The sequence below is a fragment of the Mandrillus leucophaeus genome, unplaced genomic scaffold, assembly GCF_000951045.1.
Source record: "Mandrillus leucophaeus isolate KB7577 unplaced genomic scaffold, Mleu.le_1.0 Scaffold223, whole genome shotgun sequence".
Taxonomy (NCBI): domain Eukaryota; kingdom Metazoa; phylum Chordata; class Mammalia; order Primates; family Cercopithecidae; genus Mandrillus; species Mandrillus leucophaeus.
This window is the reverse complement of record NW_012102288.1, coordinates 2,892,387-2,904,624: the sequence shown is the minus strand read 5'-3', so window position 1 is coordinate 2,904,624 and position 12,238 is coordinate 2,892,387. Positions and strand designations below refer to the sequence as shown.

Here is a 12,238-nt window from a genome sequence, read left to right as displayed (position 1 = left end):
ATTAATTTATAGTAGACTCAAATATTTATTGCATAAATGAATGGCTGAATTTATTTTTATTAAATTAATCTGGAGGATAGAAAAGGCGTCAATTGCTCCTGCTCCTAAACTCTCAAAAGTAGTTCTCTGACCAGGATTAAGCACTTAGCCTTTATGGGTTTATTAATCCCACCTGTGAAACGGGGATAACATGATGAAGACATGGGCTACTCATACACATTAACTACTCAAGTGAAGGTGATATTTAGGTCAAACTCGATTATGAAAAATAAAAGGAAAACTTCCAAGTGGTAACTGAGGCCCTACTTATTTCAAGTAGTAGTTGAATTGACCAAATGTCAACTCAGCCAGATCCCAGATACAATAGTTTGTTTTTGTGATCATACTGTCAAAATCAAAGTAAGAGTGGTTTGGAGTTCCACTATAACACAGGGGAGAAGAAAGGTGCTGTCTATATTACACTTCTCCCATTTCCTTTCCTCATCCTTCAGATACACATTATCCACATGACATTTTGTCAATTCAACCAATATTTTTGAGTACCTATTATCAGCCTGGCATAGTATGAGACTCTGGTACAATACTAGATCTTCAGTATAACCAAACCTGCAAGGTGATTTATGATAAACTTTTAATCAGAGAATGTCACATATGAAAAGGGACCTTAGTAGATCACCATATCTTTTTATTGATGTCCCACAGACATGACAGCTGAGGCCTAGACAGGCCTTTACCACAAATCAAGCAATGTGTTTGGCCTTATGGTTACAGAGGTAACTGAGATGTGTTCCTGTCTTCGATGCCTTAACTCTAGTAAATGAAACAGCCAACCTCAGTACAAATGTTGTCATAATAATAAGCACAAGTGTTATGGGAACACAAAAGAGGCCATTAGAAAGGTTGAAAAATGCTTCTAAGATGAACCCTGAGCTGAATCTTGAAGCGTGAGAAGAAATAGCTAAGTGAGAAAGAAGGCATTCCAGATAGAGCAAGCAGCTTATGCAAGCCAACTGGACAGAGCAGGGGAAGCTCTTGAAGTCAGTTTAGAATGACTACTAGGTAAGAGTTAGAAAACTAAATTACAAAAGATGCCTCACAGAACTCAGGTCCCCTCCCATTACCTCTACTTAGAGTTTACAATAATAAAGCAGACTCTTACTTGAGAGAGAAATACACTTCTCAGTGGGATTTATACATTCAGTCTTTCATTACATACTTTCCTGCTGGTGGTGTTCTTAGTAGGAAAATCTCCCAACTTGAAGAGACTAAAAAGCAATGTATTTGACAATACATTAATCCTTAAATTTTCCATTTTTCTAGAAATGCATCTGAGTTCTTGATCTCATTTATTTCTTCACAGATACATGTTTTACAGTGTGCCTAGCATTTTACCATATACTAACTGGTTCAAGTATGAAAGGCACCTCTGCTTTGAGTCTGCTTGCCAGAGATAAGATAGGAGGCAAGGCTAATTTATGTTCTGTAATATAGTGCAAGTATATCTGGTAGCTGTGTTAAAGACCTGTGTTAATATAAATACCGCCCCCCCCCCTTCCTGCCCCGAAATAACATATGACTAAAATTTGCAATTGTAAAACTTACCATCTTTGGAACTAGTAAAATTAAATGGGTTTTATTATTGTCTAGCTAACCTTTAAGGGCATTTCCCTGATTGCCACATTTCTTTACAGTAAGTGTGGAGCAAGTTTCATTTGCTAATAAGTCTATTAGCTAACAGACTGAGCTGAGGCAACATGCCATTTTCACTGAAAGGTAGGATTTAGTTTAATTTAGCAAACATTTATGGAGAACAAAAGGATAAAATGAAAGTCATCTGACTGAAGCCTCTATTAAGTCCCAAGTCACACACAGTAATTCCAGTCTAGCTTTATTACACTGAAGCCAATCCAATATATAAAAATTTAATTTATAGACATAAAATAGAAGGGGTTTCTTTACAAAAGCATTTACTATTAAAAGTCTGACTAAGAAGCTTTCCTAGTACATATAAAATACACAGAAGTTTTATTTACATAGAACACATTTAATAACATGCTAGCTGTATAAAAGAAGTGACATCATCTTATGGACTATATTCTTTTTTTTTTTTTTTTTTGAGACAGGGTCTCACTCTGTTTCCCGGGTTGGAGAGCAGTGGTGCAATCTCAGCTCACTGCAACCTCCATCTCCCAGGCTCAAGCGATCCTCTCACCTCAGCCTCCCAATTAGCTGAGACTACTGGCATGCACCACCATGCCCTGGTAATTTTTGTAGAGACGGGGTCTTGCCATGTTGCCCAGGCTTGTCTCAAACTCCTGGGCTCAACCAATCCTCCCACCGCAGCCTTCCAAGGTGTTGGGATTATAGGCATGAGCCACCATACCCTGCCTGAACTATATTTTCTTAAGTGATCCATGAAACAAAAACTATCTGCTACAGCCAGGCATGACTGCACAAGCCTGTAGTCTCAGCTACTCAAGAGGTGGAGCAGAAGGATCTTTGGAGCCCGCTTGAGGCCATCCTTAGGAGACTCTGTCACAAGAAAACAAACTATTTGCTGAACTCCATAGGACAACTAAATGTTACTGTTTTCTGAAACAAAGTTGTTATTTTTAGCCACCTAACAATACATTTTAAACTAGACCAGTGAATTTGTTTATTCTACAGTATGAAAAAAATTCAAGTATCAAGTTATATCTGATTGGCATTGTTAAACTTACCTGTGAAGAAGATATCTACAAAGAAGCAATGTTGTATTTCATTAGCATGAAACATTGTAGTATTTTCTGTTTTAGTACTTGTAGAAGTTTATGGACACTAAAATTATTTGGGCTTTTGGCCTTAGACTCAATTATGTTTAGAACATCTGTCACAGCACCTTGTCAACTGCATTCCAGAACATTTCTCCTCCTGATGGAAAATACAACATGACCTATGAGGTAGTCTTGCAAAAGAAAAAAAAAATCTTGGCAAAATCTAATCTAGCCTCTCAAGATCCAGCCACAATTTACAGAAAATAAGAGTAAGAGGTCAAAGGAACGTATTTATTGAAACTTCAGCAAAATCTAACTTCTACAGAAAAACGACCCAGTTTCATCCCAAATAAATTACAAGAAAAAAGAGGATTATAAAAGACGAGACATATCAGTCAATTACAATGTGGACTTTATTTGAATCTTGATTTCACAAACTGAAATACATGTATTTTACATATGACATCTTGAGAAATATGAATACTGTGACTTGGTATTTGATATAAGGAATTACATTGATAATTATTGAAGTTGGGTCATGAGTACTTAGGGATTAATTCTCTTTAAATATTTTTTTCATAAAAACTTTTAAAATCTTGTAGAACTAAAAGAATACCAAAGATGTTCCTGTTTTATTTCTTTTATTTCTTTTTTTTTTCTTTCTTTCGTTCTTTTTTTTTTTTTTTTTTTTTTTGAGAGAGGGTCTCTGTCATCCAGGCTGGAGCACAGTGGCTCTATCTCTGCTCACTGCAACCTCCATCTCCCAGGCTGAAGCAACCCTCCCTCCTCAGCCTTCCAATTAGCTGGGACCACAGGCGTGCACCACCATGCCCTGCTGATTTTTTGTATTTTTAGTAGAGATGGGTTTTCACTATGTTGACCAGGCTGGCCTTGAACTCCTGACCTCAAGTGATGCTCCTGCCTCAGCCTCCCAAAGTGCTGGGATTACAGGTGTGAGCCACCACACCTGGCCAGAAGAAGAGAAAATAATTTTTATTATAGATTATCAGTAGTTATGTATATTAATAAAGGATTTGGCTTCATTTACCTAATTAGATTAATCATAAATCATTTATGAATAGTAATTAACTTGAATTGTTGCTTTTTATAACACAGTTGGCCCTCTGTACCTGCAGGTTCTGCATCCTGGGATTCAACTGTGGATCAAAAATATTTGGGGGAAAAAAAAGGAATACAACAATAAAAAATAATACAAATTACGAAACAATATACTACAAGAACTATTTACATGGCATTTACATTGTATTAGATATTATTAATAACCTACAGATGACAAAGTATATGAGAAGATGTGCATAGGTCATATGCAAATATGCCATATGAGGGACTGGAACACCCAGGGATTTTGGTGTCCTGAGGGCTCCTAGAACTAATCACTTGTAGATACTGAGGGACAACTGTAATTAAATTGATTTTTGGATGGATGCAACTGATGTTAAATTTGGCAGGGGCAGCGAGGGGGGGAATGTTAGGATTCACGATAACGTGAGTGCTGTGGTTTGGAGTAGAGAATATGCTTTTCAGACTCATTTTCCTTTGGAAATTAATAGTCAGGTCTCAAGTGTACCCTACAGCCTTGCTACTCTAAGTGGGTTCCACAAAGTGTTGACAGTATGGTACTAAATAGCAAGTGGCTGAATGGGAAATGTAGGTTACAGAGGGCAACTGGTGTGTATATATTTCTGATGTTATTTGGGTTTTTTTCCCCTTAGGCAGAAGCTGAGGAAGATTGTCATTCTGATACTGTCAGAGCAGAAGATGATGAAGAAAACGAAAGTCCTGCTGAAACAGATCTGCAGGCATGTTTCTTCAATTGTGTCTTTGATTTTTATTCCATTGTTCCCATACGTATGCAGAAATTGATCGTAATCATGGGTATTTGTAGGTTGTTACTGTTTGCATTGAATTTAACTGTTTTCTTGTTGGTTTGTAGAATACTTAAACTATGTTATGGCTTTGTGAAAAGAAGTATCAATAATGGCTGCTTGTAGTTTAACATATGGGTTTAAAGTATTCAAACTAAGGCTTACATATGACTCAGAACCCATAATCTTAAAAAGATTGATGGGTTTGACCACCTAAAAGTTTAAAATCTGTGTATAAGAAAAGGCAAGGCATCATAAGTAAAGTTAAGAGAAATAGCCAACTGGAAAAACTGTTTACCATATATGGGCAGAGGGTTCATCTTCTCATTACATAGAGCACTTATATATTTGGAGGAACAGAGGATAAAAAGCTATGAATGGACTGTTAATGGCAAAATAATACAAATGGCCATTAAATATTTGAAGCGATAATTAGCCTCATTAATAATTTAATCAGATTGGTGAATAATGTGTGTTGCTGTCCAGGCTGTGAGAACACTCATGCAGTGTACATGAAAATGTAAATTGCTACAGCTTTCTGGAGGGCAGGCTGGTAATATGTATCAAAATGAAAAACATGCATTCCCTTGATACAGCATTTCTACTTCCAGGAAATTAATTTTAAGGAAATAGTGGGGAAAGTAAGTAAATATGCAAGTATAAAGATGTTTGGTATAACATTGTTTATCTGGAAAAACATCATACATACAACTTAAATATTCGTTACCTGTTATTAAGTGGTGATACATCCATACAGTGAAAACACTACAGCCATTTAAAAGGATGAAGTAAATATGCATTAAAAGAGAAAAAAAGTTGCTCTAACTAGTTAAGTGTGTCTCACTGCACTTGTAAGGTTAATAATTGGAATGGATCGTCTAGTAGACATTGAATGCTACTAAAGATTCTGCAGGTCAGAGATCTGTGTGTAACACGGTAAAAGCGTAGCAACAAAGCAGTGTACAGAATAGAGAAAAATTAATTTAAAACCTTCTAGATATGTCTTTTTTTAAAAAAAAAAAAAAAAGAGGAAGCCAGGAATAACATATGCAATGGCTGCCTTTGGGCAGAGTGTATAACCCAGTTTGGGTTCCCCAGGAAGCAGACTAGGTGAAGACTGCTGTGCAGGAAGTTCATTAAGGAGTACTCTTGGGATCAACACCTGTGGAAGGGAGAGAGGGAAACAAATGGGCAGGGAGAAGACCAGCTGCAGTGCAGTCTTAATGGACAGCTTAGCCATCCTCGAGGGAGTTCTGAAGATGAAATACCCTTTCAGGGCTGACCTGAGTTGCAGAGAGCCAAGCCTTTATTAGCCATTGATCAGTCATTGGGTGGGGATTGAGAGGACAGTGTGATTTTGCAGAGGCAGTACCCAAGAAACTCAAGTGTTTTCAGATAAAACTCTCAGCAGTTTGGGTAACAAGTTCTTTATTTCTAAAAGGGAATTTGGGCAACACACCAGAGTCTACCTTATAGGGTTTACTTTTTATGTGCTTTAATTTTTTTTTTTTTTTTTTTGAAATGGAGTCTCGCTCCATCACCCAGGCTGGTGTTCAGTGGTGCGATCTCAGCTCACTGCCAACCTCTGCTACCCAAGTTCAAGCAATTCTTATGCCTCAGCCTCCTGAGTAGCTGGGATTACAGGTGCCTGCCACCACACCTGGCTAATTTTTTTTGCATTTTTAGTAGAGACAGGATTTTGCCATGTTGGCCAGGCTGTTCTTGAACTCCTGACCTCAGGTGGTCCACCTGCCTTGGCCTCCCAAAGTGCTGGGATTATAGGCATGAGCCGCTGTGCCTGGCCTTTAAATTTTTTAAATAATAAATATTTGAAACAATATTTTCTTTTTGAAATACAGAATGTTAATTAAGAGAAAGACTTAAGGCTTACCTATAGAATTTTTGGCAGCATTCTTAATATCTACTAGATGATATAGTCATTAAAAAATTATTGGAAGCTTATAACTTCAGCCTGTAAGTGATGGCTTATATTTTCATCCTAATTAAAATTCGGTTCTTTAATATAATTTGACTTTTGCTGTATTGACATGTATTTTATGCTAATTTCTTGATTCTTTAAGTTTTGAGCAGAAAATTATTTTAAAAGATAACATGTATTTAATGGATATTTAATAATTTAGAAGACAGTGGACTTAGAGTAATAAGTATATACATGGAAGTAGGTATTGGACATATCGGACATATTGATACATTGTTCCAGAGTTGAGCTACCCTTCCTTGATGAGTCCTAAAATGCTGTTCTCCCGGTAGGCACAACTCCAAATGTTCCGAGCTCAGTGGATGTTTGAACTTGCTCCAGGTGTAAGCTCTAGCAATTTAGAAAATCGACCTTGCAGAGCAGCAAGAGGCTCTCTCCAGAAAACAGCAGCAGATACCAAAGGAAAACAAGAACAGGCAAAAGAAGAAAAGTTAAGTATTATAGATGTTATAACAAATTACCTTTTTTTTAAATTTTATTTTGGCACATGGACATTTTCTCTGACACAATAGTCATTAAAACCAGACTTTTGGGACATAAACACGTATCTTGTAAAATAAAAATTTTGACTAGTATACTATTTCTCACAATTTCTTCTAGGTACTTTGGATGGTACCACTACTCCTGCATGGCTCTTTTCTCTGTAGGTACACTATCTTCATTGAGCTGTCTTGTTAATTTATAGACCTCTGGGATTCATGTGGTTTCTAAAAGATTGATGTCTTTGAATTTATTAACAGAACCAAAAAGAAAAAACAGAATTTTCTGAATTTATTAATAGAACTGAAAAGATTGCTCACATGTTAGTGTCTTTCCAGAGGTCTTAATTTCATGCAGTATTTTGTTATATTTTGAGTTGATCAGCTTACAATAATGCATTAATCTTTTTCTTATTCTGGGAAATTTTGAAATATTTTCACACTGATAATATTTTGAATGCTGTCTAATATTCATATCTCTTCTGGTACTTATACAGAGCAGGCACAGCATACCATTTCATTTCTTATTCTTCTTCCATAGAGGCTGCCATCTTTTTACCATCAGATCCAAGTTTGCGTTTACAATTAGTCATTAAATAATTGGCATTACGATAATGACTTACCTTCTATCTCCTCTTAATTTTTATTTTGAAATAATTACAAGTCCACAGGTATAGGGAAGTCTGGTGTACCCTTCAGCCTTCTCCGATAGTAACAACTTGCATAACTGTAGTACAATATCAAAAATGAGGAAATAGACATTGGAATAATCCACAGTTTACTTAGATTTCCTGGGTTTATAAACACTTGTCTGTGTGTATGTGTATAAATAGTTGTTTGCAGTTTTATTACAAGGTAGCCTCATGTAACTGCCACCACAATCAAGATACAGAACTGTTTTATAGTTATATACTCCTTTCCCTAGTCATTCATAACCACTGACAACTGCTGGTCTGTTCTCCATTTTGTAATTTTGATATTCCAAGAATGTTGTATAAGTGGAATCATCCAGTATGTAACCTTTTGAGATTGGCTTTTTTCACTAAGTATAATTCCCTCAAGATCAGTCCAAGTTATTATGTATCAGTAGTTTGTTCCTTTTTATTGCAGAATAGTATTGCATGGTATGGATGTACCCCCAGTTTAACCATTTATTGGTTGAAGGACATTCGAGTTGTTTCCAATATTTGGCTATTATGAATGGAGCTATGGAAATATATGTGTAGGTTTTTGCACGAACATAATTTTCATTTCTCTGGGATGAAACCCCAAGAGTGCAGTTGCTAAGTTCTATAGTAAGTGCATGTTTGATTTTAAAAGAAACTGCCAAAGTGTTTTCTAGAGTATCTTATATTAAGTTCCCACCAGCAATGTGTGAGTGATCCAGTTCATCCTCATCAGCATTTAGTGTTGCTCTACTTTTTAATTTTATTTTTTTTTATTTATTTATTTATTTATTTATTTTTTGAGACGGAGTCTTGCTCTGTGCCCCAGGCTGGAGTGCAGTGGCGCGATCTCGGCTCACTGCAAGCTCCGCCCCCCCGGGTTCACGCCATTCTCCTGCCTCAGCCTCCCGAGTAGCTGGGACTACAGGCGCCCGCCACCTCGCCCAGCTAATTTTCTTGTATTTTTAGTGGAGACGGGGTTTCACCGTGTTAGCCAGGATGGTCTCGATCTCCTGACCTCGTGATCCGCCCTTCTCGGCCTCCCAAAGTGCTGGTATTTATTTATTTATTTTAAGGCAGAGTCTCGCTTTGTCGTCAAGGCTGGAGTACAGTGGCGTGATCTCAGCTCACTGCAACCTCTGCCTCGCAGGTTCAAGTGATTCTCGTGCCTTAGCCTCCTGAGTAGCTGGGATTACAGGCCCCGCCAGTAATGCTGGCCTAATTTTTGTATTTTTAGTAGAGACGGGGTTTCACCATGTTGATCAGGCTTGTCTCGAACTCTTGACCTCAAGCAATCCACCTGCTTCAGCCTCCAGAAGTGCTGGGATTACAGGCGTAAGCCACCATGCCCAGCCAGATTGCTAATATTTTCAATGTTGTGTTTTGGAAGTTCTTTTTGTATTCTAGATACAAGTCTTTTATAGAATATGTGGCTTGTAAATATTTTCATCCTCTTAACAGGGCATTTCACAGAGCAAAAATTTTTAATTTTGATGAGGTCCAGTTTATCAATTTTTCCTTTTATGAATGGTGCTTTTGGTGTCAAATATAAGAACTCTTTGCTGAGTCCTAGGTCTCCAAGATTTTCTTTGTTTTCTTTTCTTCTAAAAGTTTTATGGGTTTTACATTTAAGTCCATGATCCATTCAAGTTAATTTTTATGTAAAGTATGAGGTTTAGGTCAAGGTTCATTATTTTGCCTATGAATGTCCAGTTATTTGACACAATTTATTAAAAAGGCCCTCCTTCTGCCATCCGTACTAATTTTTAATGCAGGTTTTCAAAAATTTTTACTTTATATTTTTATAGGCTCGAGAACTCTTCCTAAAAGCAGTAGAAGAAGAACAAAATGGAGCTCTCTATGAAGGTAAAAATTCAGAGCCCAGGTTCATATCATCATAACATTTCTGAATAATGACTCTGTTATTAACTATATTTTTTTTTACTATAACATATTTGGTATAGAACATCAGTTTTCTTAATACATTCTTCCTTCAGTACTCATTGGAAATTGGTTCCAGGAGCCTTTGTAGCTACCAAAATGCTCAAGTCCCTTATATGAATGGTCTAATATTTACATATAACTTACTTATTATGTAAATAGTTGTTATACTGTATTTTTTTGTTTTATTTTAAATATTTTTGATCTGCAGTTGGTTGAATCAGAGAATGTGAAACCCATAAATACAGAGGGCCAACTATATTTGAAATTGTTTTTTAAGAAATGAAAAATAGAAATTGTTTTTCTATATAACCTGTCTTTTTGCAAAAAAATATTGCTGGGAAACATCATCATATTGGTAGGATAAGCAAAATAACTTTTTTTTTTACATTTAACTTTAGTTATTCTTCATTAATATAGTATTTAATATTGTTCATTTTACAATATGCTCTTTTTATAGGTGAAAATTACTTCAGAGGATGGGAATATAAAGGATAAATTGAGGAAAAAATACATGTTTTTCTTTCTAAGTTCCAATTTACATATTACTAACAGAAATATGTGGTAATATGTGTCAGCTTTGTGTCTTTTATTAACCCAATAGAAATGTGTAAATAAAGTGATAGGACTATTTACCATATTAAGTTTGTAACTATGCTTTCATTTTGTGATAGCAAAGATAATAATTGAGGCATAGGAAAAATTCTTGTGCTTGAATCATTTGAAAATGCCCCAAAAGTTACATCATTCAGAGTTACTGCATTTATGTGCAAGTTTCTTCTAGTGATAATTTTCTTTAGATTTTTAGAAAGGCCCAATAGGTCAAGTCCCTGTGCAGCCTTCATTGGTTTGTGAAATTCGCATCTCCACTTAGTGTATGGTAATTCATCCAGAATAATAGAACATGGCAGAATATATTGAATTATAAACTTCTTTGTAGGGAAAAAGAACTAGTCAGCCTCTACAGCTCCAAGTTCTACTGGTGTATCTCTGTGGGGAGAGTTAGTGAATATTACAGCTCTAAACTACTTGTCTAGATTTGTAAAAAATAAGTTTTGAAGATTGCTTATGTAAATAAGAGGCAGCTGGGCTAAAGGAAGTTAAATTTAAAGGATAATTAAACAAACAAAAAAACTATTATTTATTCCACCCAGTAGGAAGCATTTAATTTTCCTCAACTTTGTGTCTTAGAAAAGTTTGCTTAGAAGGGTTTTTGGCCAAGCATGGTAGCTGATGCCTCTAATCTCAGCACTTCAGCAGGCTGAGGCAGGAGGATCGCTTGAATCCAGGAGTTCAAGACCAGCCTGGACAACATGGCAAGACGTTGTCTCTACAAAAAATTTAAAAATTAGCTGAGAGTGCTGACTGATACATGCCTGTAGCCCTAGCTACTCAAGAGACTGAGGTGGGAGAATCACTTGAGCCTGGGAGGTGGAGTCTGCAGTGAGCCAAGATCGTGCCAACTGCACTCCAGCCTGGACAACAGAGTGAGACCCTGTCTTAAAAAAAAAAAAAAGAAGTATTTTTGTTGGCTATAGCAATTGCATCTTCAGAGCCCAAAGAAAGACAACTATTTAAAAATCATGATACATAAGAGGGTGAGGAAAAACATGGGAAGGGCTAATATATAAGAGTAAAATACAACATCTAAAGTTTAGGGAAAAGTTTCTTTCTGAGCAGTAAGGTTTGGAAATAGTTTTGTGTCACTGAACTACTGTTGCATGTAGAAAAACAGAATTTGGCTGATTGTAGAGAAAGTTACCAAATTAAACCACAGTTAAGGGTAATCAAAGGAAATGACAAAAATATGTGGTCATAGCTAATTTAGCTTTATTTCTTCTTTTAGCCATCAAGTTTTATCGTAGGGCTATGCAACTTGTACCTGATATAGAGTTCAAGATTACTTACACCCGGTCTCCAGATGGTGATGGCGTTGGAAACAGCTAGTGCGTATATAATTTGATAGACAGTAATGCATAGAGTTTGTTAAAGTTAAGCATCTTTGTCCTGTTGACTCTTAACATAAGATGGTGCTAATGCTGTTAAGCTCTATACTCTTTAGTATATCTTTGTTTATAAAGTTGTAGAAATTTTTTAATTAGGGAAATTGAAAGATTAAGACATGGAAATGCACCTTTTAAACAGATACAAAAATAATAAAATGAAAACGGTTTAAAAAAATAAAAGCAGTAGTTACTGAAAGGAGTAAATTAAAGGACACATTTCAACTTTCTGAAACCTATTTTAAGTAGAAAGTTTTAAAATGTAATTAGGCTAAATTTGGCAAAATGTTAATAATGGTTAAAATTGAGTGATGGGTTCATGGGATTTTATTACACTAGTTTCCTTTTGTATATATTTGAAATTTTACATTTTAAAAAAGGCTTCTAATTTTATTAGGAAAATGCTGAACTATAAAAGTTGTTATTATTCTCTTAATGTTTTTTAGTAGAACATTAAAACTCTAACATTTATTTAAAAACACAGGTGCTAATATATTCCTAAAAGAAATAAT

At 35.8% G+C, this 12,238-nt stretch overlaps 1 protein-coding gene across 1 annotated transcript in view; it reads left to right on the top strand.

Moving 5' to 3' along the window:
• The window catches only part of FBXO9 (F-box protein 9), a 33,516-nt gene that overhangs the window by 1,231 nt on the left and 20,047 nt on the right, over positions 1 to 12,238 (top strand). The window contains exons 2-5 of the mRNA XM_011981297.1: positions 4,487 to 4,573; positions 6,911 to 7,084; positions 9,591 to 9,648; positions 11,570 to 11,669. Coding sequence (XP_011836687.1) covers positions 4,487 to 4,573; positions 6,911 to 7,084; positions 9,591 to 9,648; positions 11,570 to 11,669 — 419 coding nt within the window. The remainder of the gene's footprint in view (positions 1 to 4,486; positions 4,574 to 6,910; positions 7,085 to 9,590; positions 9,649 to 11,569; positions 11,670 to 12,238) is intronic.